Genomic DNA, 21,806 nt, shown 5'->3' with positions numbered 1-21,806 from the left:
ACGGTGTCTTCTTCTTCTCCTTCACCGCGCTGCGCTGCAAGCAATAAGAATCGGAAAAACCGCATTAAAATCGCAGAAAAAGTGCACAAATCGGCTTAAATAAATTGCCAAATCACTAGTGTTACGCCCATTTCGCGAGTTTTATCGAATACCGAGGTGCAAAGGTTTTTCAAGAAGGTACGAAAAAATAAAAATAAACAAGGCGAACAAAAAATAATATACACACACAAACACGCAGCGAAAAACGTGTTGTGTGCAAAAAAAAAAAGGAAGGCAAATGGAAAAACAACAAAAACAGTTCGAGTTTGATAACCAACGGCGAAAATATAAACAGCGAGAGAGAGCGAATTAGTAATAATAGAATCAATAGCAGAGCGAGCGGAAAAGCAACCAGCACAATCGCATATAAATAAAAATTAAGTTTTTATTTTGGAACACGCTCAAGTGATGCACACACACACAGCGAACACTCGCACACGTATTCGTGTATGGGTGGCCTCAAGTGTGTGTACATATTTTGATGTTAGGTGGGAAAAAAGCGGGCGGCAGTTTACGCAATCGCCGAGCAAAAACCAGAGAGCAGCTACGTTGTGAAAAGTGTGCTTTTTGTGTGTTTACAAAGAGACAAACAAGACATCCGTCGTCTGTATGTATGCGCAGGTGGAGTCGGTTGCTAGCTGAAAAATCAACGAGCGGCATTTTTACGCATTTCCAATACGCCAACTGTATGTGTGTACGTGTGTGTGTATTTTGGTGTTTTTATTTATTTATTGTGTTCCTCTTTCGGTGCCTCCGCCGTTGCCGTTACGAGTGACCTAACACATGCATACGTTCGTATGTACTCGCCAATATAAATGTAGCATGTGTGTGTATGCGTGTGTTTATTTATATGGCTGTATGTATGGGCGTTTGTTTGCCTTTTGTTGTTCTCGTTAATTTTATTTTGGTTTCGTTTTGCATGTTTATGCGTGCAAGCTCGATCGATTGATGGGGAGCCATGTGGGGCCTGCCAGTGCGAGAGTTCTCAATCTGTTTCTGTGTATGTGTGTGGAGCCAAACAAGCCCAAGAGTGAACAGTAAACAGTGTTGCCAACGTCCGTTTATCAACTCGTAAAAAAAGCAGCTTTATTTGATTCCCCCCTTTGCCACTGCAACCCACAAGATGCAGATCGTTCTTCGAAAGGTTTTCGGTCGCCATGGAAATAACACCGCGTGCATTTGTACATAAATTTTTATACGAATATGTAGTTTAATTAAAAAACCGTGCAAGCTACAGTTTTTAATCTGTAAGACAGGTGCAAAACAACGGGTAGTTTCTAAAAAACAAATTGTCTTGAATTTTTTTTTTTTAGTAAAATATTAATCTCCTTAATTATAGGCTCGTAGCCACACAGCAATTTTTTTTTTATAACTTTTATTATGTATCAAAGTTGAACTCAAAGTCCTACTTGTTTTTGTATACTTGACGCTTGTGGTCCCTTTCATATCCTTAGATATGGGGCCACAAAATTCGGTTTTAACTTTGAAGTTTAATTTTTCATCGAAAAATTAGCATTGTTAGTTTTTAAGACGCAGGATTCCTCCGTTAGTAGCGAAAGTCCACTCGTACCAGTTTTAATGCAGTCTTTTACAGCTTTTGAATGATTTATTCGGCTATTTCTGGCATGTAATCGCCTGTTGGCAACACTGGCCGCAAGCTCAGTTTTGGAGAGAATGGGAGCTATGTACATACATACATCAGCGCCTATGTGTGAGTGTGGAGTTGGAGATTTTTCCATCGGCGCTGCTGTTGCTTTGCGCCGGCATTATGCCAACTTCTCTGCTCCGCTCCATTCCACACTGCCCGGGAAAGCGAAAGAGAGCAGAGCGCAAGCGTGTTGCCGCTCTCCGTCCTGGTCCGCCGTGTGCGTGTGTGTTTACTCACGTAGTGCCAGTCGCGTGGTAGTAGTAGTTGTGTTATTATTATTATTATTGTTGTTGCTTCAATCGGCGCTTGTTTTTGTTGCCGACCGAGGTATGTACGTATGTATGTATATGTGTGTTTCTGTGTGCGCGGCTGCGGTAGCAAAACAGAGTAAAGCAAAAACCGAAACAGCAACGAAACGGTTGTGGGTGGGGGAGGGGTTGGAGCGATGGTGCGGTGAGGTGTGAGGGAGACAAACTGCCAGTCAGCAGGGCAACCAGAATCAGGCATCGACGTCGTTGTATCAGTGTGATTCTTTCAGTGTGTGTGTACGTACGTATATATTTGGAAAATAATTTGTGGCTGACGAAAAGAAGAAACCTTGGGGCCAAAACGAAAAAGAGCGAAAAGCGCGTGAAAAGCTGTGAAAAAGGCAAAGGAAAAAAATGAATGCAATCAATGTACAAACATTAAGAAAATAAAATAAACGGTAACAACTATTAAAAAAAAGGCTTCAAAAACAAACTCGCCAAGTTAAAAGCATAAAATCAGTTCTGAGCTCTAGAAAAAAAGTTTCTGTAGGTACATGTGTATGTACAATATAAAAAATAAAAACATCAGAAAAAAAATTTAAAGCTAAGAAATTTCAATGAACGAAAAAAGTGACAAATTAAGGAAAAATAATAAAAATAAACAAAAAATATCTTTAAGTAAATACTCCGATAAGATTAAGAAAAGTCGAGAATTATTTAAGTTATAAAACGTTCTTATTAAATCCTTACACAACTAAATAATAAAAGTGCTAATGACTTAAAGATGACCAATACCAATCAACAAATATAATAAAATATAATGCAATATTTTTACAGGCCAACAATAACAACATCTAGAAGAACATTGGACAAAGTGGGATTTACCTTTTAAATGGCCGCCACTACAACATCAACAACCACAACACTAGCAACAACCACCGGCAACAGCAGCACCAACAACAACAGCAGCATCAACAGTGCCAGCAGCAGCAGCAACAACAATAATAATAATATTGTAACGGTACATACCGTTCTGAACACTCCCACCAGCATTGCAGCCGCTGCCACAGCCGGCGTCGCTGCCTCCGCCGCAGCCGACGCAGCCACCGTTGCCATTGCCAAGGACATGTTGCAGCTGCATCATGGTGCAGCAGCAGCAGCCGCCGCGGCGCTGAACAATAATAACAACAATAGCAGCAGCAGCGCCGAGCTGATCAACAACAACAACTCAGCAAACCACCCACCTGCCAACACCACCACCCCCTCCGCCTCAGCCACCGCCAGCGCCTCAGCAACACCTCCGCCGTATGGAGAGCTACGGTTCAACCAGGAGGTGTTGCCCATCACGGACGCGGTGACAGTGATCGGACGCAACTCCTCCACATCGCTGGTCCACTTCAACGTGGCCGAGAATAATCTGGTGTCGCGCAAGCACTTCCAGGTCCTCTTCGATGTGGAGCTGCGCGCCTTCTTTGTCCAGTGCCTCAGCAAGAACGGTATATTCGTGGACGACTTCCTGCAGCGCCGTAATGTTGATCCATTGCGTTTGCCGCAACGGTAAGTCAAATTACCAAAGTGGAAGAAAATATTCCTATAACCGAATCTTTTCTTTGCAGCTGCTATTTTCGTTTTCCCAGCACGGAGATTCGGATTGAGTTTGAGAGTTATATGCCCGCCCCTCCATCGGATGCTGCCGGTACTCATTCGCCATCCTTGGTCGTAAGCAACGTTGGTGGCGTAGGTGCCGGTGGCGCTCATGTCATCATAACCCCGCCGCCAAGGGACGATTTGCAGCAGCAGCAGCAGATACACCAACACCATCACCAGCAACTGCAGCAGCAGCAGCACCACCACCACCAGTCAGCGCAGCACCTGCCGCTGCAGCAGCAGACGGCGCACCATCCACTTCCGCATACACCACACCACCCGCTCCACCACACAGCTCTGCAACAACAGCAGCAGCAACGCGCCGGTAACATCGTTGTGGGGCCCCCTGCGGGGGCAGCTGGCCACCTGATAGGCGCCGGTGATGGACCCGGTATCTACTCACCGCTCAAGATATCGATACCCAAGAAGGAGCAAAAGAGCCCCTACCTGTCACCAACTGGCAAGTGGAATTTCCTTTTATTTGTTATATTCCAAGAGTTCCGTGGAATGTTAATAGTTAATAGTCATCAAAAGCAATACAAAATTATACTTTATCGTATTAATAGATTCTTAGACACTAGTACCATAAATTCCCCATGTTAACTCTGTTTATTTTTGCTTTAAAAACAGGTACAATTAGCGCTGCCAACAGTTGTCCGGCTAGTCCACGTCAGGGTTTCATTCAAAATCAGCCCAGCAATTACAACAATTACAGTAACAACAACACGGTAAGAAAAAATAATAAATAATAATTTATTATAAAAAACAATATGAAACTTACCCAACCTTACACATTTACAGCAGGATCTGTTCCAGACCCCCTCCACAGCCAGTTACAATCACAACGAGAAGCCTCCGTATAGCTACGCCCAGCTGATCGTTCAGGCAATATCGGCTGCTCCAGACAAGCAGCTGACGCTCTCGGGCATTTATTCGTTTATTGTCAAGCACTATCCGTACTACCGCAAGGAGACCAACAAGGGCTGGCAGAATTCCATACGTCATAATCTCAGTTTGAATAGGTGAGGATCATCCACTATTAACACCAAATAATAACCCCCAAATAATATATAATTTTTAAATTCAAAACCTCCACTAGATCATAAATTTTTCTTAAATATATTTATCTTAATGTCTCCGCTTAATTTTTCAGGTATTTCATCAAAGTAGCACGCTCCCAGGACGAGCCGGGCAAGGGTTCCTTCTGGCGAATCGATCCGGACAGCGGCGCAAAGCTAATCGATCATAGCTACAAGAAGCGTCGCCAACGGAGTAGCCAGGGCTTCCGTCCGCCTTACGGAATGCCCCGGTCGGCGCCGGTCTCGCCCAGTCACATGGGTAGGTATCTGGCTAACGAGTTTTCCCGGCCTTTATTCTAAGTACACGTTTATTGTTTTAGATAATTCTCGGGAGAGCTCACCGTTGCAAGATATTGTGCTGCAATCCGCTCCTGGCTCGCCGGGAATGTCGCTGGAACAGCGCGCAGCAGATCCTGGTAACTATACTTTTAAAGACAGCCAAGCTAAGCAATTTAATCAATAAAATACCTTGCAGAAATCTACAACTCTCAAAATGCACACCAGCAACAACAACAACAACAACAGCAGCAGCAGCAGACGCTGTCAAACAATTCCAATCAGTACAGGTTAGGAGTATAGTCAATCATCATTGCAAACTAATTTTTAATGTCCTGACCTTCAGCAGCGGCAGCCCGTACTATGTAACCAATCAAAACTCTGGCGTTGAGGGCAGCAACGCGAGCAGCGGAGGCGGCGGGGTGGGTGCTTTGATTGCGCTAAAGCGTAACCATGTGATGGCCGGCGGGGCAGCATCGCAGCATTCGTTGCACCAGCAGCAGGCGCAGGTGGCGCAACAGCAACAGCAGCAGCAGCATTCAGAGATTATCTACGAGGAGTTGCCGACCGACTACAGTGGCCATATCGAGGCCAGCGAGGAGGAGTGCGTCACCACTGCCACTGCCACCGAAGCCACCGTGGCCAAGCGACCCAAGTACGTGTCCGAGGTGCTCTGATGCGTGCGGATCCAGAAGCACCGGCAGAACAAGGGCAAATAGTGGGCCCCACGGCGGGGTGGAATCGATAAGAAAGCAAAACAAAAAGTATCTCCATCTAGTATATTGAATTTGCCAATCCAAAACCCTTACCACAATCCACAAACTAGAAGAACGCAAGCGAAGCAAAGCATGGCAAAGCATGGCAAACGAGGGGAAAATTGTATAAAAATTAATATGCAACCATTAAACATAATGGCAACTGCGAGATTGTGCTTAAAATATACCGTTCAACGGCGGCAACTCTGCATGGCAAGTGCACACTTTTCGAAATTCGACATTCGAAATCCGATTCGAAGTTACGATACGACCCCTTTTATCCCTTTTTAGATCTGACGAATTCAATATGCTCGATGACGCTACTCTCTAAGTAATAATAATACATTTTAAGTTTAAAGTGAGGTAAAGCAGCAAGCAAACAAAGCAAACAAAATTATATACATAGATATATGCGATTGATTATATTGTAATGATTGATGATTATGATTGTTTAAGATGTTATAGCTATGTGACCGAAAGCATGAGATAGTTGGGGGGAAATCAAGCAACAAGCAACCACAAACCACACAAGTAACAAACAAAACAAACAGGCGAATGAATATTATTACCTATCTACATACCTTTACCTATATCGATTTAAATATAACAAAAAAATATATATATATAAATATATATACAAAACATTAAAATACAACATAAAAACAAAAGGATGAAAATTATAAAGTAATATCTACAAATTTACGGATACAACAATAATAACAACATATAAAGAATGAAATGATTGCACACATTATTATTCTTATTAATGAAGAAAATCCCATTTAAGTGTTTGGACAAATTGTGTATTAAAAAACAACAAAAAAAAAAGAAAAAATCAAATATAATTTTCTTGTTTTAATTTAGGAATAAAAAGAGAAAGCAACTTGATTGTTAGGATAAAAATGACATCGGCCTAAACTTGCTACATATAATTAAACTTTTTCGAATAGCAGAAAAAGCAATACATATTGTGAAACAATGTTGATAATTATTTTATTAGGTGCCGTAACTTCATACGCTTTAAAGAACTCTTCTCCCCATAAAATTAAGAAACAACATTTTTTAAATTAATATTTGCAGAATTTATTATTGGTCTCCAAAATATCATCCTTAAATTTTGATCGGTATTTTTTCATATATTTCTGAATATGTATTGAAACACCTTAGAGGTGTGTTCAAAAACCTGACGTATAGGAATGAGGCTTATTCTGGTGAAAATGAAATCTATTCTTTTTGCTGCGTATTATACATTGTGGTTATTTTATTTAAAGGGAAAAGAATGAGAATTATCACAACCCCGATCACCTCTTGTCTTTACTATCGTGTAGAGTAAATTGAACTTTTCCTCGAAGGTCATCATTTTTGATTTACCGGGCCCATCGTAAAATTCCTGAGCTGTCATTTTTTTAAAGTCTATAAGATTTAACAAGCTCTTTACATACTCGATGTTGATTTCTTTTGGCCTGGGATCTAGGGATATCGCCAGGCCATCCGCATTAGCGGACAAGTTTAATTTCTCGACCTTGAACGGATTGGGGTTCGCATATTCATCCGATTCCTGTTTGTTGTTATTATTATTGGCAAGGCCTTTGAACTCCCATTTCTTGGCATCGTCTAAGTTAAGTACGAATCCATGAATGGCCACATACTTCTCCACGCACTGATAACGATTTATTTGCTTCATGTGCGTCATTGCGGTAAGAAACTCTCGGAACACATCCGAGCCCAATTGAAAGACTTCGTCTGGGAGCCTGCGATCTCGTATATACCGTAAGTTTAACTGCTTGGCAGCGGCCCCGATGAGATACTCTTCGTGGATATGGTGGCCAAACTCAAAGTAGAGAAGCAGATCGGAGAAAAGCATTTCGGGCAGTCTCTTCTTAATGATCTCAACGCAGTCCCTATTCAGCGGATCAACCATCCACATGGCGGCGCACTCCAGCAGGCCGACAATATCCTCATTGCTGTAGTTGTTCAAGGTCTCCCTGTTGTAGGTGTAGGCGTACAGCCGGAACTTTTCAAATGTATCCGCCTTGACATTGGTAAGGACCAGTTGCCCGGTGGTGGACTCCTTAAAGCCGGACAGGAAGGTGCGCTTAAAGAAGTCGGCGGCAACGCCCAATATAACTTTGTGGCACCGAAATGTCCTCGATTCTACGCATATACAGCAGTCAGTAAATTCATCCTCCTCGGTAAGGCTCTGGAAGGAACTGGCCAACCTTCGGAAGTAAGAAAGTTACCTTAAGTTTAGGATAAGGGGTAAATTATAGATAAATATTTACCAACTCTCCATAGTAACTTAACAAAAGACCAGCTCAAAAAATGCGCAACTTGCTTATTTCTAACTTCGCATGTATGTGTGGTTTTACCCTAAAAAAAAGTCACAAAAAAGGTGGTGATCCTGACCATATAACCAGTATGATATCAAAGCTGTAAAAAATGCAGCTCCCAAAAAGAGCACTTTACCATCGCTTTTGCAAGCGGTTTCGATTCAAAAAACGTAAGGGAGGTTAAGAAAACACTTAAAAAGATCAAAATCAATCAATTAAAGCAGCAATAATTGATTTGTTTATAATTTCAGGCTATTATATAAATAAAAAAACATTTTTAAAATGCTAATACTATTTTAAAATACCGAAAGCAGATAACGTGTGAACAAGGTAGTTGCTACCGTGGTATTTAACAGAGACCCTTAAACGGCCACACTTTGCGAGATACCTGGAAAAAGTTTGCAAGTTTTCTCATTTCACAAATAATCAATCGTCGAAATGGTGGTCAAAGCTGTCTGCGTAATTAATGGCGATGCCAAGGGCACCGTTTTCTTCGAACAGGATGTGAGTATGCTCAATCAAAGCACCATACATTGGTCTTTAATTGCCTGGCAAAATGGCTGACGCGCAAAAAACAAAAACAACAACTGCCGGAGTAGTTCTAAAGGTCGGATCGCCGGTTTCCTCCTATCCCCGCCGGGGCTCCCGCTTCCATTTGCATTAAACTGTTTTAAATTCTGCGTTCATCGTTTCAATTAAGTGCGATTGCGATTCTGCCGAGTCACCCAACAAATGCACAATTATATAAGCTCAACAACTTTGCGCCGGACGTGCTCCTGCGGGCTCAAGTACATGTGTAAATACAGCAGCGGTCAAAAATATAGAACCATCAAATAGTGATAGCGGTTTTTTTTCGGTGTTCTCCATTTTATAATTTGGTTTATGTTGCAACGTCTTTATGCTTTTTTTATAATATTTTTTTATAAGTCATTATTGTTGCCACTGAAAGCACAACTATTGTACCTCATACTATCTATCTACTAGTTTTTGACCGCAAACGATAAAGGGAGTGCTTCTGTTATATGTACTTGTCATGATTACATACAACTCTATAGCCTTATCAGCAAGAATCATTATCTATTGCGCTGGTTTAATTGTACCCGATCTCTCTCTTTTTGGTCGTCCACAGAGCAGCGATACGCCCGTAAAGGTCACTGGAGAGGTATGCGGCCTGGCCAAGGGTCTCCATGGATTCCATGTCCATGAATTCGGGGACAACACCAACGGCTGCATGTCCTCCGGTCCCCACTTCAACCCTCATGGCAAGGAGCACGGAGCTCCTGCTGACGAGAACCGTCACTTGGGCGATCTTGGTAACATCGATGCCACTGGCACCTGCCCCACCAAGGTCAACATTACCGACTCGAAGATCACGCTCTTTGGCGCCGACAGCATCATCGGGCGCACCGTGGTAGTTCATGCCGATCCCGATGACTTGGGCAAGGGTGGCCATGAGCTGAGCAAGTCCACGGGCAACGCTGGTGCCAGGATCGGGTGCGGCGTTATTGGCATCGCCAAGATCTAATCGGCTGAAGGACGGACCCCTTATTAAGAAGAAGACACGCCTATGGAGTTTCCAATTCCGAACTACTCTATTTAGCACTACTTACCTATTGGAGAAATGCAAATGATAAATGATATATATACTTCTACATATACATAGCCTGTGGTCTGTTAGGTTAATACGCAACCTTTGAGGTTCTATAAAATGGTGTTTTCGAATTAACCCCTTGATCAAATGGGAGTGTTTTTTTTATTATACTCAAGTTTTGTTTAAAAACCAAACAGAATGTGCATGGTATAGCAAATCGAGAGGGGATTTTAATATTAATTATTTTTGTTTCTTAAGAATTAAAGACTATATAACCGATAGAAAATAGAGCTGTGATTTTACAGGTTACAAAAATTTCAAATGTATTTATTTAAATTTAATTAAAATATATATCTCGCATCCCTGGAACACTTTTTGTCGTGTGGTGTGACCAGATCCCAAGAATATCGCTGGCTTTATTTTGGTATTTTTTGCCTGCCAACCCTGGGTATGTCGTGGCGTTCGCCACTCGGTCACACCATTAAAAAGCGCTGTGTAATTCTGCTGTGAAACAACGAAAAAAAAGGAACAAAAGTGAACGCTGCATGACTTTTCTGTTGAAAGTAGGAACAAAATAGATTTTGTACTCAGAAAAATAGGCGGCAACGCATTATAGCAAAAATGACTGGTGAGACCAAGCAGGAAAAGAAGCCGCAGCCGGCGACTCCCGGCGGCGATGCCAAGGATCTGAAGGCCAAGCAGGCGGCATCGTCGTCCGAAGGCAAGAAGGAGGACAAGGAGAAGGAGCAACAGCAGGAGCTGTCCGACGAGGACCAGCAGCTGCAGGAGGAGCTGGAGCTGCTGGTGTTGCGCCTGCAGGAGTCAGACAAGAAGCTGTACCAGCCGGCGCTAGAGATGATGGCCAAGCTGATCAGGGCCTCCACCACGTCGATGACCTCGGTGCCCAAGCCACTCAAGTTCATGCGGCCGCACTACGAAACCATGAAGAAGGTCTACAAGCACATGCCCGACGAACAGACGCGCCAGCTTTGTGCGGACATCATCTCTGTGCTGTCGATGACCATGGGCAGCGGCAAGGACTGCCTGGCCTATCGCTTTTTGTGCGATCGTAAGCAGCGCATCGGCGACTGGGGACACGAGTATGTGCGTCATCTGTCTGGGGAGATTTCGGCCCACTACCACGACACGACGGGCGATTTCCGCACCCAACTGATCGAGCTGGTCAAGCAGATCATTCCCTACAACATGGAGCACAACGCCGAGGCGGATGCCTGCGATCTGCTGATCGAGATTGATCACCTTCATCTGCTCGGCGACTATGTGGACGAGTCGGCTTATCCCCGCGTCTGCCTCTACCTGCAGTCGTGCTATCCGTATGTCCCCGAACCGGACAACACCATCATCCTGGAGACAGCCCTGCAGCTGGCTCGCAAGTTCACCCAGCACACGCAGGCCATGCGATTGGCTTTGATGCTAAACGACATGGATAAGATCGGCGAGATCTTCCGTGAGCCCAAGGAACCGGCCATGCAGAAGCAGCTGGCTTTTATGCTTGCCCGCCAGCAGATCTGTCTGGAGCTGGACGAGTCGGTGGCGGACTACGACGACCTAATGGAGATAATGTCCAATGCGAACCTGAACAAGCACTTTCTCAACTTGGCCCGTGAGCTGGACATCATGGAGCCGAAGACACCGGAGGATATCTACAAGTCGCATCTGGACAACTCGCGGTCTCGTTTCGCCTCCATCCAGGTGGACTCGGCCAAGCAGAACCTGGCTGCCAGCTTTGTCAATGGCTTCGTCAATGCCGGCTTTGGCGTGGACAAGCTGCTGTCCGAGGATGGCAACAAGTGGCTGTATAAGAACAAGGAGCATGGCATGCTATCGGCCACCGCCTCGCTGGGCCTGATCCTGCTGTGGGATGTGGATGGTGGTCTAACCATGATCGACAAGTACTTGTACTCCACGGATGACAATATCAAGTCTGGAGCTTTGCTGGCCTGCGGCATTGTCAACTGCGGCATCCGGAATGAGGTCGATCCGGCTCACGCTTTGCTCTCCGACTACATTGACAACCAGAACTCGTGCATGCGTGTTGGTGCCATCCTTGGCCTGGGTATTGCCTACGCTGGCTCCAATCGCTCCATTGTGATTGATACCCTAAAGACAGTCTTTTCTTTGGGTAGCAACAACAAGACTTCGGCCAGCGTTGAGATCCTAGGAATCACAGCCCTTTCTCTCGGCCTGATTAGTGTGGGTTCCTGCAATGCCGAGATCACGGAGATCCTTCTGCAGACCATAATGGGCCTAACGAAGGCGGATTTGAAGGACACCTACACGAGGTTCCTGTTCTTGGGCTTGGGTCTGCTCTATTTGGGCCGCCAAAAGTCCACTGAGGCTGTAATGATGACTCTGGAGGTCCTGGAGGAGCCGTACCGCAGCATGGCCACCACAATGGTGGACATTTGCGCGTATGCAGGCACTGGTAATGTGCTCAAGATCCAGCACCTGCTACACATCTGCTCGGATCACTATGAGACGGCCAATGCCGACGAGGAGAAGGAAAAGAGCAAGAAGGACAAGGGCAAGGATAAGGTAATGTTGTTTTTAAAAGGATCTATAAGGTAATATTTACTTTAATTTATTTTAGGATAAGGAAAAGGAGAAGGAGAAGGAAAAGGAGCGCGAGAAGGATCTTTCGGCCACCCAAGCTATCGCCGTGCTGGGCATTGCTCTTATAGCCATGGGCGAGGACATTGGCGCCGAGATGGCCTACCGTTCCTTTGGTAATCTGCTGCGCTACTGTGAGCCCGCTATCCGAAGGTCCGTTCCTTTGGCCCTGGGTCTCATATCTGCCTCCAATCCCAAGCTTAACATCCTCGACACGCTGAGCAAATTCTCGCACGACAGCGATGCCGAGGTGGCCCACAATGCCATCTTTGCCATGGGCTTGGTGGGAGCCGGCACCAACAACGCCCGCTTGGCCTCGATGCTGCGCCAGCTGGCCCAGTACCACTCCAAGGACCCCAGCAATCTGTTTATGGTGCGCATAGCCCAGAGCCTGACGCACTTGGGCAAGGGCACCCTTTCGCTGAGTCCCTATCACAGCGATCGCCAGCTGATGAACCCCATGGCTGTGGCTGGACTGATGGCCACCTTGGTCTCGCTGCTGGACGTGAAAAACCTGATCTTAAACCGATCCCATTATCTGCTATACACCTTGGTGCCGGCCATGCAAGCCCGTATGCTGATCACCTTCGACGAGGAGCTCAACCAGCTGCAGGTGCCTGTCCGCGTGGGCATTGCCATCGATGTGGTGGGCCAGGCTGGCAAGCCAAAGACCATTACAGGCTTCCAGACTCATACCACGCCCGTCCTGCTGGCCATTGGAGAGCGTGCCGAGCTGGCCACCGATGAGTATCTGGCGCTGACGCCCGTTATGGAGGGATTCGTCATACTGAAAAAGAATCCCAACTTTGTGAAGTAGGAAAAAGTGCATTGCATTCAACCATCGTAACGTTTAAGGTCACACGAGAAATTGAAGTTCAGTAAACTAACTCCAAATAATTGATTGTTTCCCCTTATTTGGCAATTGATTCAAAGGTCATTAATACAAAATATATATATCTACTTATAAAAAAAATTAAAGGTGTGTGTTTTTAATTTTTTTAAAATAATTTTTGAAACATTTTCATGATCCTAACTAAAGGGATGGCTTCAAAGAAAGGACATAAATGATATTGAGATGTGATTAAAAAAATCCGACAAAAATAAGAGATCCCGTTATATTAGAACTTCCTAACCATAGCGATCCTTCCAATCCTTTCTATTAAAGCCAATTCTTCTACAAGTCGATCCATGTAGAAGAATAACACCCAATAAATAATATATTTAAACAATCTTACCAATGCACTGTAAAAATATATATATGCATACTTTATTCAGCGATTTTGTTGTGTGTTTCGAGTGATTTTTTTTATTGATGTAGGCATGTTTAAAATTAGGTGTATGCTCTAGTGATAGCTTTTGTTTTTATTTTATTTCATTTTATATTTTTTTGTGAATTTGGAATTTATGTTTTGCTTGTCAAGTACGCTTTTCACACTAAAAATAGATTTGCTTATGACGTTTAATATATATATATATGTATATTTTTGTATACAAACTGCACTAATTACAATTGAAGCTTTTCTTTTCTTCGAATTACGAAGTTACCACAAAAACGTTGTCCCGAATTTGATTAAGATTAAGGTGTAAGCAAGTTAATTCAAATTAGTTTTGAATTGATTAACCCGATAGGGGTTTAGCCTTGAGCCCTGTATGCTGTACTCTTAAGTACCTGGCGTAGAAAGGTGATTAACTGAAGAGTGTTCGGAATTTATTGAAAACAACGAACAAAGGTCTACGGTTCTAAGGGTTTCTTGAGGTCAATTTCGAATCCGAGACGAGACTTTACAAAGTGTCCAACATAAGAATAGATCCATTAAAATATAACACAACATATTATAATATAGTAATTATGAAAAGAAGAGGAGTAAAGGCATTGAACAAATTAAACAACTAAAGCCCTGGCAATGCATGGTCAATGGGAAGAGGTGGTGGAGCAGCAGCAGCAGCAACGGCGACGTCGACGGCGCCTGCGTCAGCGCCTCTCGTACTTGGCCGGCACCGAGAGTCTGGTGCGAACTCCTCCGCCAGCTCCCGATGAAGCACTCGTCTTGGTCCGCTCCGAGGTGGAACGACGTCGCGCAATCAGGCGCTTGCTGCTGCTGCTGTTGTTACTGTTGTTCTTCATGTCGCTGGTTGTTGGCAGTGTGTGGTTATTGCTTTTATTCCGGTTTCCTACAGTCCCATTTCCGGCTCCCTCGCTGTAACGCTGCCGCTTGGTAATCGCTGCTGTGTTATCTGTCCAAAGTTTTCAAAAGAGATTCGATTATTTGGGGTCGAAGGAGGTATTCCAGTTTCAAGTTACTATTCTTCTTTCAATTTAAACTGCCCACACAATTGTCGTCAACTGGGATTGCAAGGCCACTAATGCCCAGGGGACTAACGACATCACCACCATAACGTTCATCATCAACACCAACATCAACAGCATTATCGCTGTGGGCCACCACTTCGGGCACATCCGCCTCCGCCGCCTGCTCTTCCACATCATCTGCCAAGGACAGCGCGTTCACATTGACCAAGAGAGGAGAGATAAAATTCAGGGAAAAATCCAAAACAAAGAGAGAAAAAGAAACAACATCCGAGGTTGGATGTCGTTCCACATCAATTTTGATAGAAATTTTGAAGAATTTTGTGTTGTTTTCATCGTGAACTCATGACGGTGGATAGATGCTTAGTGGAGGTGGTGGTGGGTGGTATGTACATATGAGATGCATTTACCGATTCACAGTTATTTATAAATATTTAAAACAATTAAAAAGCATTTCTACATCATCAACTTTATGTTTTGGCAGTGGTGATTAAGGGAGGTAACGTTAATTATTGTGAAAAAATGGTTAATGTTAGCTTAATAAATTAAATACCATGTAATAACACAACATTTAAACATTTTTTGTCTAAGTTTTGATTGAGCAAAATGTATAGGTCTAGGAGTTATAGGGAATCTCCCGAGTCCCCTCAAAGGTTGTGTAACTTTAACCTTAACCACCCTTCTAATATTTTATTTTATTACCTTCTTGTTTCAGCTTTGCCTGCAAAATTTGTTATTATTATTAGTAGAAAGTGAACCTAAACCCACTAGCTAAACCAACCCACTGTAAAAATATTCTATAGTAATTGTGGTGATAATATTGAGAGAACGTGAGACCGCTTGAAGCCGTGTTAGTGACGAAGCAAAATGACTACGATGAAGGAGATGGGATGCTCAACTAGTTGTTCCTGTCAGTTGTTGTCACACTTACCTTTGGCGCTTAGCTTGCGCTTCGAGACTGGTGCGGAGGCAGTACGGGACTCTCCAAGCCTGGTGCCGCTGACACTGCGCTTAACGCCCGGATCCGAGCGTCGTTCTCTTGTGTTGGCCAAAGTGGGTAAAGGCTGGTCTGCACTCTTCTTGGCCACGTTCTTGCTGTTGTTGTTGTTTCCATTTTCAGATGCTTTACCTTGAGCTGCAGCTGCTGCAGCGGCGGCGGCGGCTGCACTGGCTCTCTTCAGATTAGCTGGCATCCGCTTGGGCGGCTGCATAGCATTAGAGCTTGCCGAACTGGATGTGGAGGCTGTGGCAGTGGGTGAAGAGGTAGCTCCAGTCTCAGCCGGCGGAGCAGGCTTCTGCGGTGATTTGTGTGTCTTGGGATCCTCCTGCTTCTTGTGCATGCCAACGTCCAGCCAGAATTTAAGCTGAGCCTCGCGCTGACGCTGCATTAGCTCCTGGCCGGCGCCATACTTGCTCAGCAGCCCTTGCAGCTTCTGAACTGTTTTGTAGACAGTCTCGGCCGCAATCAGGCCATAATCAAACAGCGAACACATATGCAGGATAAAGTTCCGATAGAGATTCTTGCGGACAATCTCATGGCCCTTGGCATCAAGGAACATCTCGCAGGCCAAAGGCAGCTGGCAGTCGCCAACGAAACCGTGACGCATTACGTGCAAGTTCCACAGCTTCATTAGCTCCTTTTCGCCCTCGTTGACATCGGAGAATTCATCGATCATTTGGATGGTCTTTTGGCGCAGCCACAGAGGATCGCTCTCGCCCTCCGAGTCAATGTCCAGCTCCTTGGGATGCACTGGCAGGCAGGTCTCTGTGTGGTGATAGAGCCTGTCAAGGAAATGAAATTCTGATTAATATCTTTTGTCTGCTGAAAGGTAATCCTAGCTCACCTGTTGTGGCCCGTTATGTAAGAACGCTGATTGCTGATCTCGTCTTCGTCCAGTTCCAGAAACTCATCCAGGCAGGTCTTTTGACGCCGCGGACGACACACCATCAGGCTGGTGACCGAAGTGCGTCGCACAGGGCCGCATGTTCTAGCAAAAGAGGAGCCCGATGGCCCGGCCAGGTCGTATGGAGAACCGGCATAGGAGCCATCATAGCCATCATTGATGGTGACATCGATGCGTGCTCCGCTTCCTGCCGGCTGATATGTAAAGTTGAAGCGGGCATGGCACAGCTTCAAGTGCTTCAGCAAGGCATACAGGCGCAGGCAGTCGAGACCACACCAAGGGCAATGCAGCTCCTGGGTGTATTCGGTCTGCTGGCGCGTATTGTTGCTGTACATGAAATTGTACACGATCTGGATAAGCTCTGGCGGGGATTTGATCAAGCCACCGTTTTTCAAACCGCTGCAATTGTTGTTGTTACTATAGTTGTTGTTGTTGTGATTCATCTCGGCCACCGAATCCAAAGGCTGGACATAGCGCTGGAGTTCAGGAGCCGAAATAATCTCAGGTAGCTGCTCATTTGAGAGAGTCAAATGGAACTTGAGCATGGGACTCTGCTGATAGACATCGTAGCTCAGCGAGAGGGGAATGTAGCTGTCCGGCATTGTCTCCCAGGTGCATTTCTTTGGTGAGAAGGACTTGATGCTGGACGAGTTCAAGGGCTGCAGCATGGCCTCGTACTCGCCCTCGGTTATAAAGCCAGTGGATTTCTCGTACAAGATCAGCTCAGAGCCAAACATTTTCTCATTGCGACGCGATCTTTTGTGGGGCGGGGTTTCTGGAGCAGAAAATTCCAAGTTATTAGGTATCTTAAGGTTTTCTTTAATGTTTTCCACTCACCTGCATTCTCGTCATTGCACGAGCTCGGCGCCAGCACCTTGATGCGAAAGAGCAGCTTGTACAGCGTATGCTGCTCCCCCATCGGTCGCATCGTCTGCAAGGGTATGCTTATGGTGGCATGTTCCCCAATGCTATCCTTTGGATTGTACACAATCTGCGAGCTCTTGCTGAGCAGCTCCTGGAAGTCCAGTGTGCTGTCCTTGCGCTTGCTGCGCGTTATCTTGTACAGCGTCGTCTCCACGCACACGGATTCCCCCGCCTCGCAGAGCAGCTGCTCCTGCAGCAGATCATCATCACCTCCGCCGCCATCGGCCGTAGAGCTCTTCAGTTTCTCATGCAGAGAATCATAGATGACATGCAGGTAATTTTGGGTGACGGCCTCCGACTTCTGAACTATAGTGTCCAGCATGGAGTCGACATGGAAGGTGGCCCGCTTCTTGTTGTTTCGCGACATTCGCTCCTTCATGTAGCTAAGCGTGCGATTCAGGAAGATGGGCTGTGGACACAACATAACATTATTTCTGGGACATTCGAGACTTTGTCTGATACTCACATTTGTCTCGTGTCGATTGCGTAGGTAGCGATAGATCTGAGTGGGCTCTGAAAACACAACAACAACAAACATTAGGTTAATCCCGGCCAACCCACACCCAGGTAATACTCACTCTCGAACGCCTGCAAAAAGAGTTCCTGCTCCTGCTGGTGTCCATTGAGTTTGACCTGGCCCTCGGCCGGCGTCGGTGGTACAGTAGTACCTGCAGTTGCAGTGGCTGTGGCCGTAGCGGCATCTGCCGCTCCGTTGGATAGGCCATTTAGGCCATTACTTGCACCGCCATCTGCATTATTGTCTTTCTCGCGTTTTTTCGCTGGAGCCATTGTGTGTGCGTGTGAGTGTATGTTGGCGAGGGGAGGGTGGGGGCGGCGGCAGTTGACGGTCGACGGAACACAATTACTACCGCTTGCACAAGCGCGCACGCACTGTATCCACGTTTGCAATTAATTCAAATACATTTTCCCCGTTGCAGAGTCCATTTAGATACGGTTTTTGTTATTTTTCTGCAGCGCTTTGTGTATTTTTGCCGTCTTCCTTTTCGGCGCGAAACCTTTTGCTTTTGTCTCAGCGTTATTATAGGCGCGGTGGCACGCTACGACTGCATGATGGCCTCTGGCCGGATTAATATTTTCACTCAACTGCACTAGATTGCAAATTATTGATACCGCGATTTACTTATATGCGTTTAACACGTACTATATGTTTTCAAGATACTCGTAATTTGCGGGTTAACAGAGCGAAGCGTTTGTGTACATCCGTTGTGATTGTTGCAGAATGCCATTATCATGCCGTTTTCATACTTCTGTACACGTTTACCAACACTGACATAAAAAAGTATGGTCAACCGTCAATGAACTCTTACAAAATCAAGATGAGATGCTGTTCTTATATTTCTTTAAATAATATTAAAAGTCTAAACCCAATTAAATACCTAATGCTTTTAAATTTATTTTTTATGTTGTGAATGCTAGACAGCTGTTTGACTTTAGTGCTGTAAATCAGTCCAAATTTAGAACAAGTTCTGAAAGCGGTAAGTGAGATAACTGGCAAAGGCAAGCACGGTCACACTGCACAGTTCTCACATGCATTTTCCCGAAATTTGTTAAAATTGTTAACAACCGGTAAAACAACTGCTCGAAACTAGATAAAATTCACCGCTATCGCCTGCAGCTAATCAATCGAAATGGACAAAAACAGCGCAGCATTGTACAAAAAGATGCAGACCGAGGTTGAGTCATACCAAAACCTGCAAAAATGTGAGTAAACTGGAGGACACCATCTGCTCATTGGATTTCATATAAATGTATAATGTATGCGTTTTGTTCGTCTTGCCGGGCAGCCTGCGTCAAGATGGTCAAGCAGCGGGCTCTCCTGGAAAGCCAGCTGAACGAAAACAAATGCGTGCTGGACGAACTGAACCTGCTGGGACCAGACAACAAGGTGTACAAGCTTTTCGGCCCGGTTTTGGTAAAGCAGGAGCTGGAGGACTCTCGCCAGAACGTTGGCAAGCGCATCGAATACATCTCCAAGGAACTGAAGAGCTCCAGCGACACGCTGGAGAACATGTGAGTTGCTCTTGCCCCTTCATTAACCTGATGTCTGACTCGGTTTTCCTCTGTTGCAGGGAGAAGGACATGCTGAAACACCGCGAGGCGGTGGCAAAGTACCAGCAGCAGTGGCAGGTGGCAGCAGCTATGAAGTAAACGGCTGGACACGCACAAAATTAACTTATTACTTATTCTTGGATAGCTGCATGGCATTTAATAAATCACTTGGCGCGACCTTTCCATCTTGAAATCAATAAAATGAGAAAAAATACCTTGCAAGAACCCTTGATTTCAGTTTGGAAATCCTTTTTTAAGATTTAGAACTTGAATAAAATGGAATACCATTTCGAAATCGGTCAAATTTGTGGCACCTGCTTCAAAATAGCTAGAGTGGCAGCACTGTTGGTATTTAAACACTGGCCACACGCAGCCACACTGTGCATCTACGACCTACGAGAATTGCCACGAAGAACAGAATTTATTTGCTGGCAAACTCAAGACGGATTCCAACGCCGCAAAAGTCCGTGACAGGTTTGGGAATAGAGGTTGTTGACGCAAGCGAACGATGGGCTCGAGCCACAGCATCCATGTGCCCGGCGGTGGCACCGAAGGTAAAATATTCCAGTGGCCTTTTTCTCGCCACGGACCACGTAAACCTTGTGTCCAATCAGAAAACACCCTCACCTGTTCCCCCTAATGTAAATAGAAAAGCTGTAAGCCAGAGTAAAATGTAATCTTCCACAGGATACCACGTACTCAAGGTCCAGGACAACTCGCCCGGACAGAAGGCCGGTTTGGAGGCCTTCTTTGATTTCATCGTGGCGATTGCCGGCACCCGTCTGGACCAGGACAATGACATGCTAAAGGAGTTGCTGCGCCAGAACGTCGACAAGCCGGTGCGCCTTACCGTTTACTCCAGCAAGACGCAGACGGTGCGCGAACTGACCCTCACGCCCAGCAACAGTTGGGGCGGCCAGGGCCTGCTGGGCGTCAGCATCCGGTTCTGTTCCTTCGAGGGCGCCAATGAAAGCGTCTGGCACATTCTCGAGGTGCATCCGAATTCTCCGGCCGAGCTGGCCGGTCTGCGTGCCTACAGCGACTATGTGATCGGCGCAGATGCCATTCGCCACGAGAACGACGATCTGTTTACGCTGATCGAAACGCACGAGCAGCAGCCCCTTAAGATGTACGTCTACAATTTGGACGACGACGCTTGCCGCGAGGTAACGATCAAGCCGAACACAGCTTGGGGCGGCGAAGGAGCTCTCGGCTGCGGCATTGGCTTCGGTTACCTGCACCGAATCCCTGTTCAGGCGGCTCCCGTAGCTGGCGGCGGCCCAGCCACCACTGCCTCGGAGGCTTCTGCTCCCCTGCTGACCTCGGGCGGAGTGCCTTCGACGGGTGCCCCGGTGGCTGCCGCTGCAGCTGGGTCTGCTGTTGTTTCACCAACGCTGCCTTATATACCGCCGTTGGCCAACACTTTTGGTTCGACAAACGCGGAGATCAGACCACCAACCATTGAGCCACCGGCTCAAAGCCTATTCAAGACCTACTTTAATCCGGATGAAGCCACTGATGCTCTCACTGCAGCGCTGGAGACCCAGGCCAATATTGGTGAACCCGCTCCTCCTGCTGCCACACCCTTTCAGTCTGTAACTGTGGGCACTGACGTGGCTGTACCTCCGGTTCAAGCACCAGCTCCAACTCCGGCTCAAGCACCAGCTCCAGCTCCGGCTCAGCCTTTGCCGCCGCCAGCTAACATCTTTATACCCGGTGTTTTTGATCCCAACACACAACACAACGCAACTGTGGGTGGCATACCCGCCGCCCAGCTGCCCTTTCCACAGGCCACGGCAGCGCCAGCGGCGGTGCCCATGTTCTCGGCCCCGCAGCAAGTTTATATGTCGGCACCATCGGTTCTCTCCTATCCAGCCGGCGCGCAGACAGTACCCTCGTATCCGCAGGTGCAGCCCTCCATGGGCGGACTATTTCCCACGCAGCCGACGCCGTTGCCCCCGCAGATGGTCCACGCTTTTACACCATCGGTACCACCGCCCGCGACTGCTCCAGCGGTGGACAACGAACCAAGCCAGCCAGCCGGAAACTGACTTGAATTAGGCTGCTAAAACTGGACAAATTGTCGTTAGGCTTTTATCTGTATCTGTATCTGCGAGTATCATCCGATTCTTTTGTATGATTGCTGTAGCGAAAATCAAATGTTGGCGAAGAGCTACATGCAAAAATGTGTACATTGCATTCATAACAATAATCTAAATTAAATATTATAAATAAATAAAACTATAAATGTATTTAAGGGTTTTGTATGCATGTAAAAGTGGTTGAGTTTGTTATTGATGGGTTTTTGTCGATGCGTTTACTCAGCTGAAACTTGTTTATGTACTCTAAATAATTT

General features: G+C 45.8%; 7 protein-coding genes across 9 annotated transcripts; 5 read left to right on the top strand and 2 right to left on the bottom strand.

Moving 5' to 3' along the window:
• Positions 1-7: 7 nt before the first annotated feature.
• Positions 8-6,537, top strand: FoxK (forkhead box K). 2 transcript variants are annotated; one of them, XM_017178734.3, is made up of 9 exons: positions 8-177; positions 2,773-3,492; positions 3,552-4,042; positions 4,213-4,310; positions 4,384-4,604; positions 4,736-4,920; positions 4,982-5,077; positions 5,137-5,227; positions 5,287-6,537. In XM_017178734.3, the coding sequence occupies exons 2-9, from the start codon at positions 2,828-2,830 to the stop codon at positions 5,612-5,614; spliced, it is 2,175 nt and encodes a 724-aa protein (XP_017034223.1). In that variant the 5' UTR covers positions 8-177; positions 2,773-2,827; the 3' UTR covers positions 5,615-6,537. The 2 variants fall into 2 exon arrangements, with proteins under 2 accessions (XP_017034223.1, XP_017034222.1); XM_017178733.3 differs by having other exon boundaries at positions 5,284-6,537.
• Positions 6,538-6,750: 213 nt separating this feature from the next.
• On the bottom strand, positions 6,751-8,264 carry LOC108083020 (uncharacterized). Its single transcript, XM_017178649.3, has 3 exons — positions 8,159-8,264; positions 7,975-8,062; positions 6,751-7,911 (listed from the first exon to the last, which is right to left on the bottom strand). The coding sequence occupies exons 2-3, from the start codon at positions 7,983-7,985 to the stop codon at positions 6,954-6,956; spliced, it is 969 nt and encodes a 322-aa protein (XP_017034138.1). The 5' UTR covers positions 7,986-8,062; positions 8,159-8,264; the 3' UTR covers positions 6,751-6,953.
• Positions 8,265-8,367: 103 nt separating this feature from the next.
• On the top strand, positions 8,368-9,761 carry Sod1 (Superoxide dismutase 1). The gene is made up of 2 exons (XM_017178828.2): positions 8,368-8,526; positions 9,152-9,761. Exons 1-2 carry the CDS (start codon positions 8,461-8,463, stop codon positions 9,545-9,547), a joined length of 462 nt encoding a protein of 153 aa, XP_017034317.1. The 5' UTR covers positions 8,368-8,460; the 3' UTR covers positions 9,548-9,761.
• Positions 9,762-10,091: 330 nt separating this feature from the next.
• On the top strand, positions 10,092-13,222 carry Rpn1 (regulatory particle non-ATPase 1). The gene is made up of 2 exons (XM_017178702.3): positions 10,092-12,169; positions 12,225-13,222. The coding sequence occupies exons 1-2, from the start codon at positions 10,235-10,237 to the stop codon at positions 13,059-13,061; spliced, it is 2,772 nt and encodes a 923-aa protein (XP_017034191.1). The 5' UTR covers positions 10,092-10,234; the 3' UTR covers positions 13,062-13,222.
• Positions 13,223-13,482: 260 nt separating this feature from the next.
• Su(z)12 (Polycomb protein Su(z)12) lies at positions 13,483-18,730 on the bottom strand. 2 transcript variants are annotated; one of them, XM_017178690.3, is made up of 7 exons: positions 17,959-18,730; positions 17,847-17,893; positions 17,294-17,789; positions 16,397-17,231; positions 15,484-16,334; positions 14,547-14,732; positions 14,338-14,479 (listed from the first exon to the last, which is right to left on the bottom strand). In XM_017178690.3, the coding sequence occupies exons 1-6, from the start codon at positions 18,167-18,169 to the stop codon at positions 14,557-14,559; spliced, it is 2,616 nt and encodes an 871-aa protein (XP_017034179.1). In that variant the 5' UTR covers positions 18,170-18,730; the 3' UTR covers positions 14,338-14,479; positions 14,547-14,556. The 2 variants fall into 2 exon arrangements, with proteins under 2 accessions (XP_017034178.1, XP_017034179.1); XM_017178689.2 differs by lacking the exon at positions 14,547-14,732 and having other exon boundaries at positions 13,483-14,479; positions 17,959-18,728.
• Positions 18,731-18,881: 151 nt separating this feature from the next.
• On the top strand, positions 18,882-19,664 carry Pfdn6 (prefoldin 6). Its single transcript, XM_017178697.3, has 3 exons — positions 18,882-19,102; positions 19,186-19,411; positions 19,471-19,664. Exons 1-3 carry the CDS (start codon positions 19,030-19,032, stop codon positions 19,547-19,549), a joined length of 378 nt encoding a protein of 125 aa, XP_017034186.1. The 5' UTR covers positions 18,882-19,029; the 3' UTR covers positions 19,550-19,664.
• Positions 19,665-19,812: 148 nt separating this feature from the next.
• Grasp65 (Golgi reassembly-stacking protein 2) lies at positions 19,813-21,702 on the top strand. The gene is made up of 2 exons (XM_017178691.3): positions 19,813-20,004; positions 20,138-21,702. The coding sequence occupies exons 1-2, from the start codon at positions 19,959-19,961 to the stop codon at positions 21,499-21,501; spliced, it is 1,410 nt and encodes a 469-aa protein (XP_017034180.1). The 5' UTR covers positions 19,813-19,958; the 3' UTR covers positions 21,502-21,702.
• The last annotated feature ends 104 nt before the right edge of the window (positions 21,703-21,806 follow it).

The sequence above is a fragment of the Drosophila kikkawai genome, chromosome 3L (assembly GCF_030179895.1).
Source record: "Drosophila kikkawai strain 14028-0561.14 chromosome 3L, DkikHiC1v2, whole genome shotgun sequence".
In the NCBI taxonomy this organism is placed as follows: domain Eukaryota; kingdom Metazoa; phylum Arthropoda; class Insecta; order Diptera; family Drosophilidae; genus Drosophila; species Drosophila kikkawai.
The sequence above is the reverse complement of the archived record's forward strand: the minus strand, read 5'-3'. Positions and strand labels throughout refer to the sequence as shown.

Bases quoted from the DNA above. Each gene is read 5' to 3' on its own strand.
- FoxK (XM_017178733.3), top strand. From the start codon at position 2,828: ATGGCCGCCACTACAACATCAACAACCACAACACTAGCAACAACCACC. The intron at 3,493-3,551 runs GTAAGTCAAATT...TTTTCTTTGCAG, and splicing joins CCATTGCGTTTGCCGCAACG to CTGCTATTTTCGTTTTCCCA. The intron at 5,078-5,136 runs GTAACTATACTT...AATACCTTGCAG, and splicing joins ACAGCGCGCAGCAGATCCTG to AAATCTACAACTCTCAAAAT.
- Sod1 (XM_017178828.2), top strand. From the start codon at position 8,461: ATGGTGGTCAAAGCTGTCTGCGTAATTAATGGCGATGCCAAGGGCACC. The intron at 8,527-9,151 runs GTGAGTATGCTC...GGTCGTCCACAG, and splicing joins CCGTTTTCTTCGAACAGGAT to AGCAGCGATACGCCCGTAAA.
- Rpn1 (XM_017178702.3), top strand. From the start codon at position 10,235: ATGACTGGTGAGACCAAGCAGGAAAAGAAGCCGCAGCCGGCGACTCCC. The intron at 12,170-12,224 runs GTAATGTTGTTT...AATTTATTTTAG, and splicing joins AGGACAAGGGCAAGGATAAG to GATAAGGAAAAGGAGAAGGA.
- Pfdn6 (XM_017178697.3), top strand. From the start codon at position 19,030: ATGGACAAAAACAGCGCAGCATTGTACAAAAAGATGCAGACCGAGGTT. The intron at 19,103-19,185 runs GTGAGTAAACTG...CTTGCCGGGCAG, and splicing joins ATACCAAAACCTGCAAAAAT to CCTGCGTCAAGATGGTCAAG. The intron at 19,412-19,470 runs GTGAGTTGCTCT...CCTCTGTTGCAG, and splicing joins AGCGACACGCTGGAGAACAT to GGAGAAGGACATGCTGAAAC.
- Grasp65 (XM_017178691.3), top strand. From the start codon at position 19,959: ATGGGCTCGAGCCACAGCATCCATGTGCCCGGCGGTGGCACCGAAG. The intron at 20,005-20,137 runs GTAAAATATTCC...AATCTTCCACAG, and splicing joins GCCCGGCGGTGGCACCGAAG to GATACCACGTACTCAAGGTC.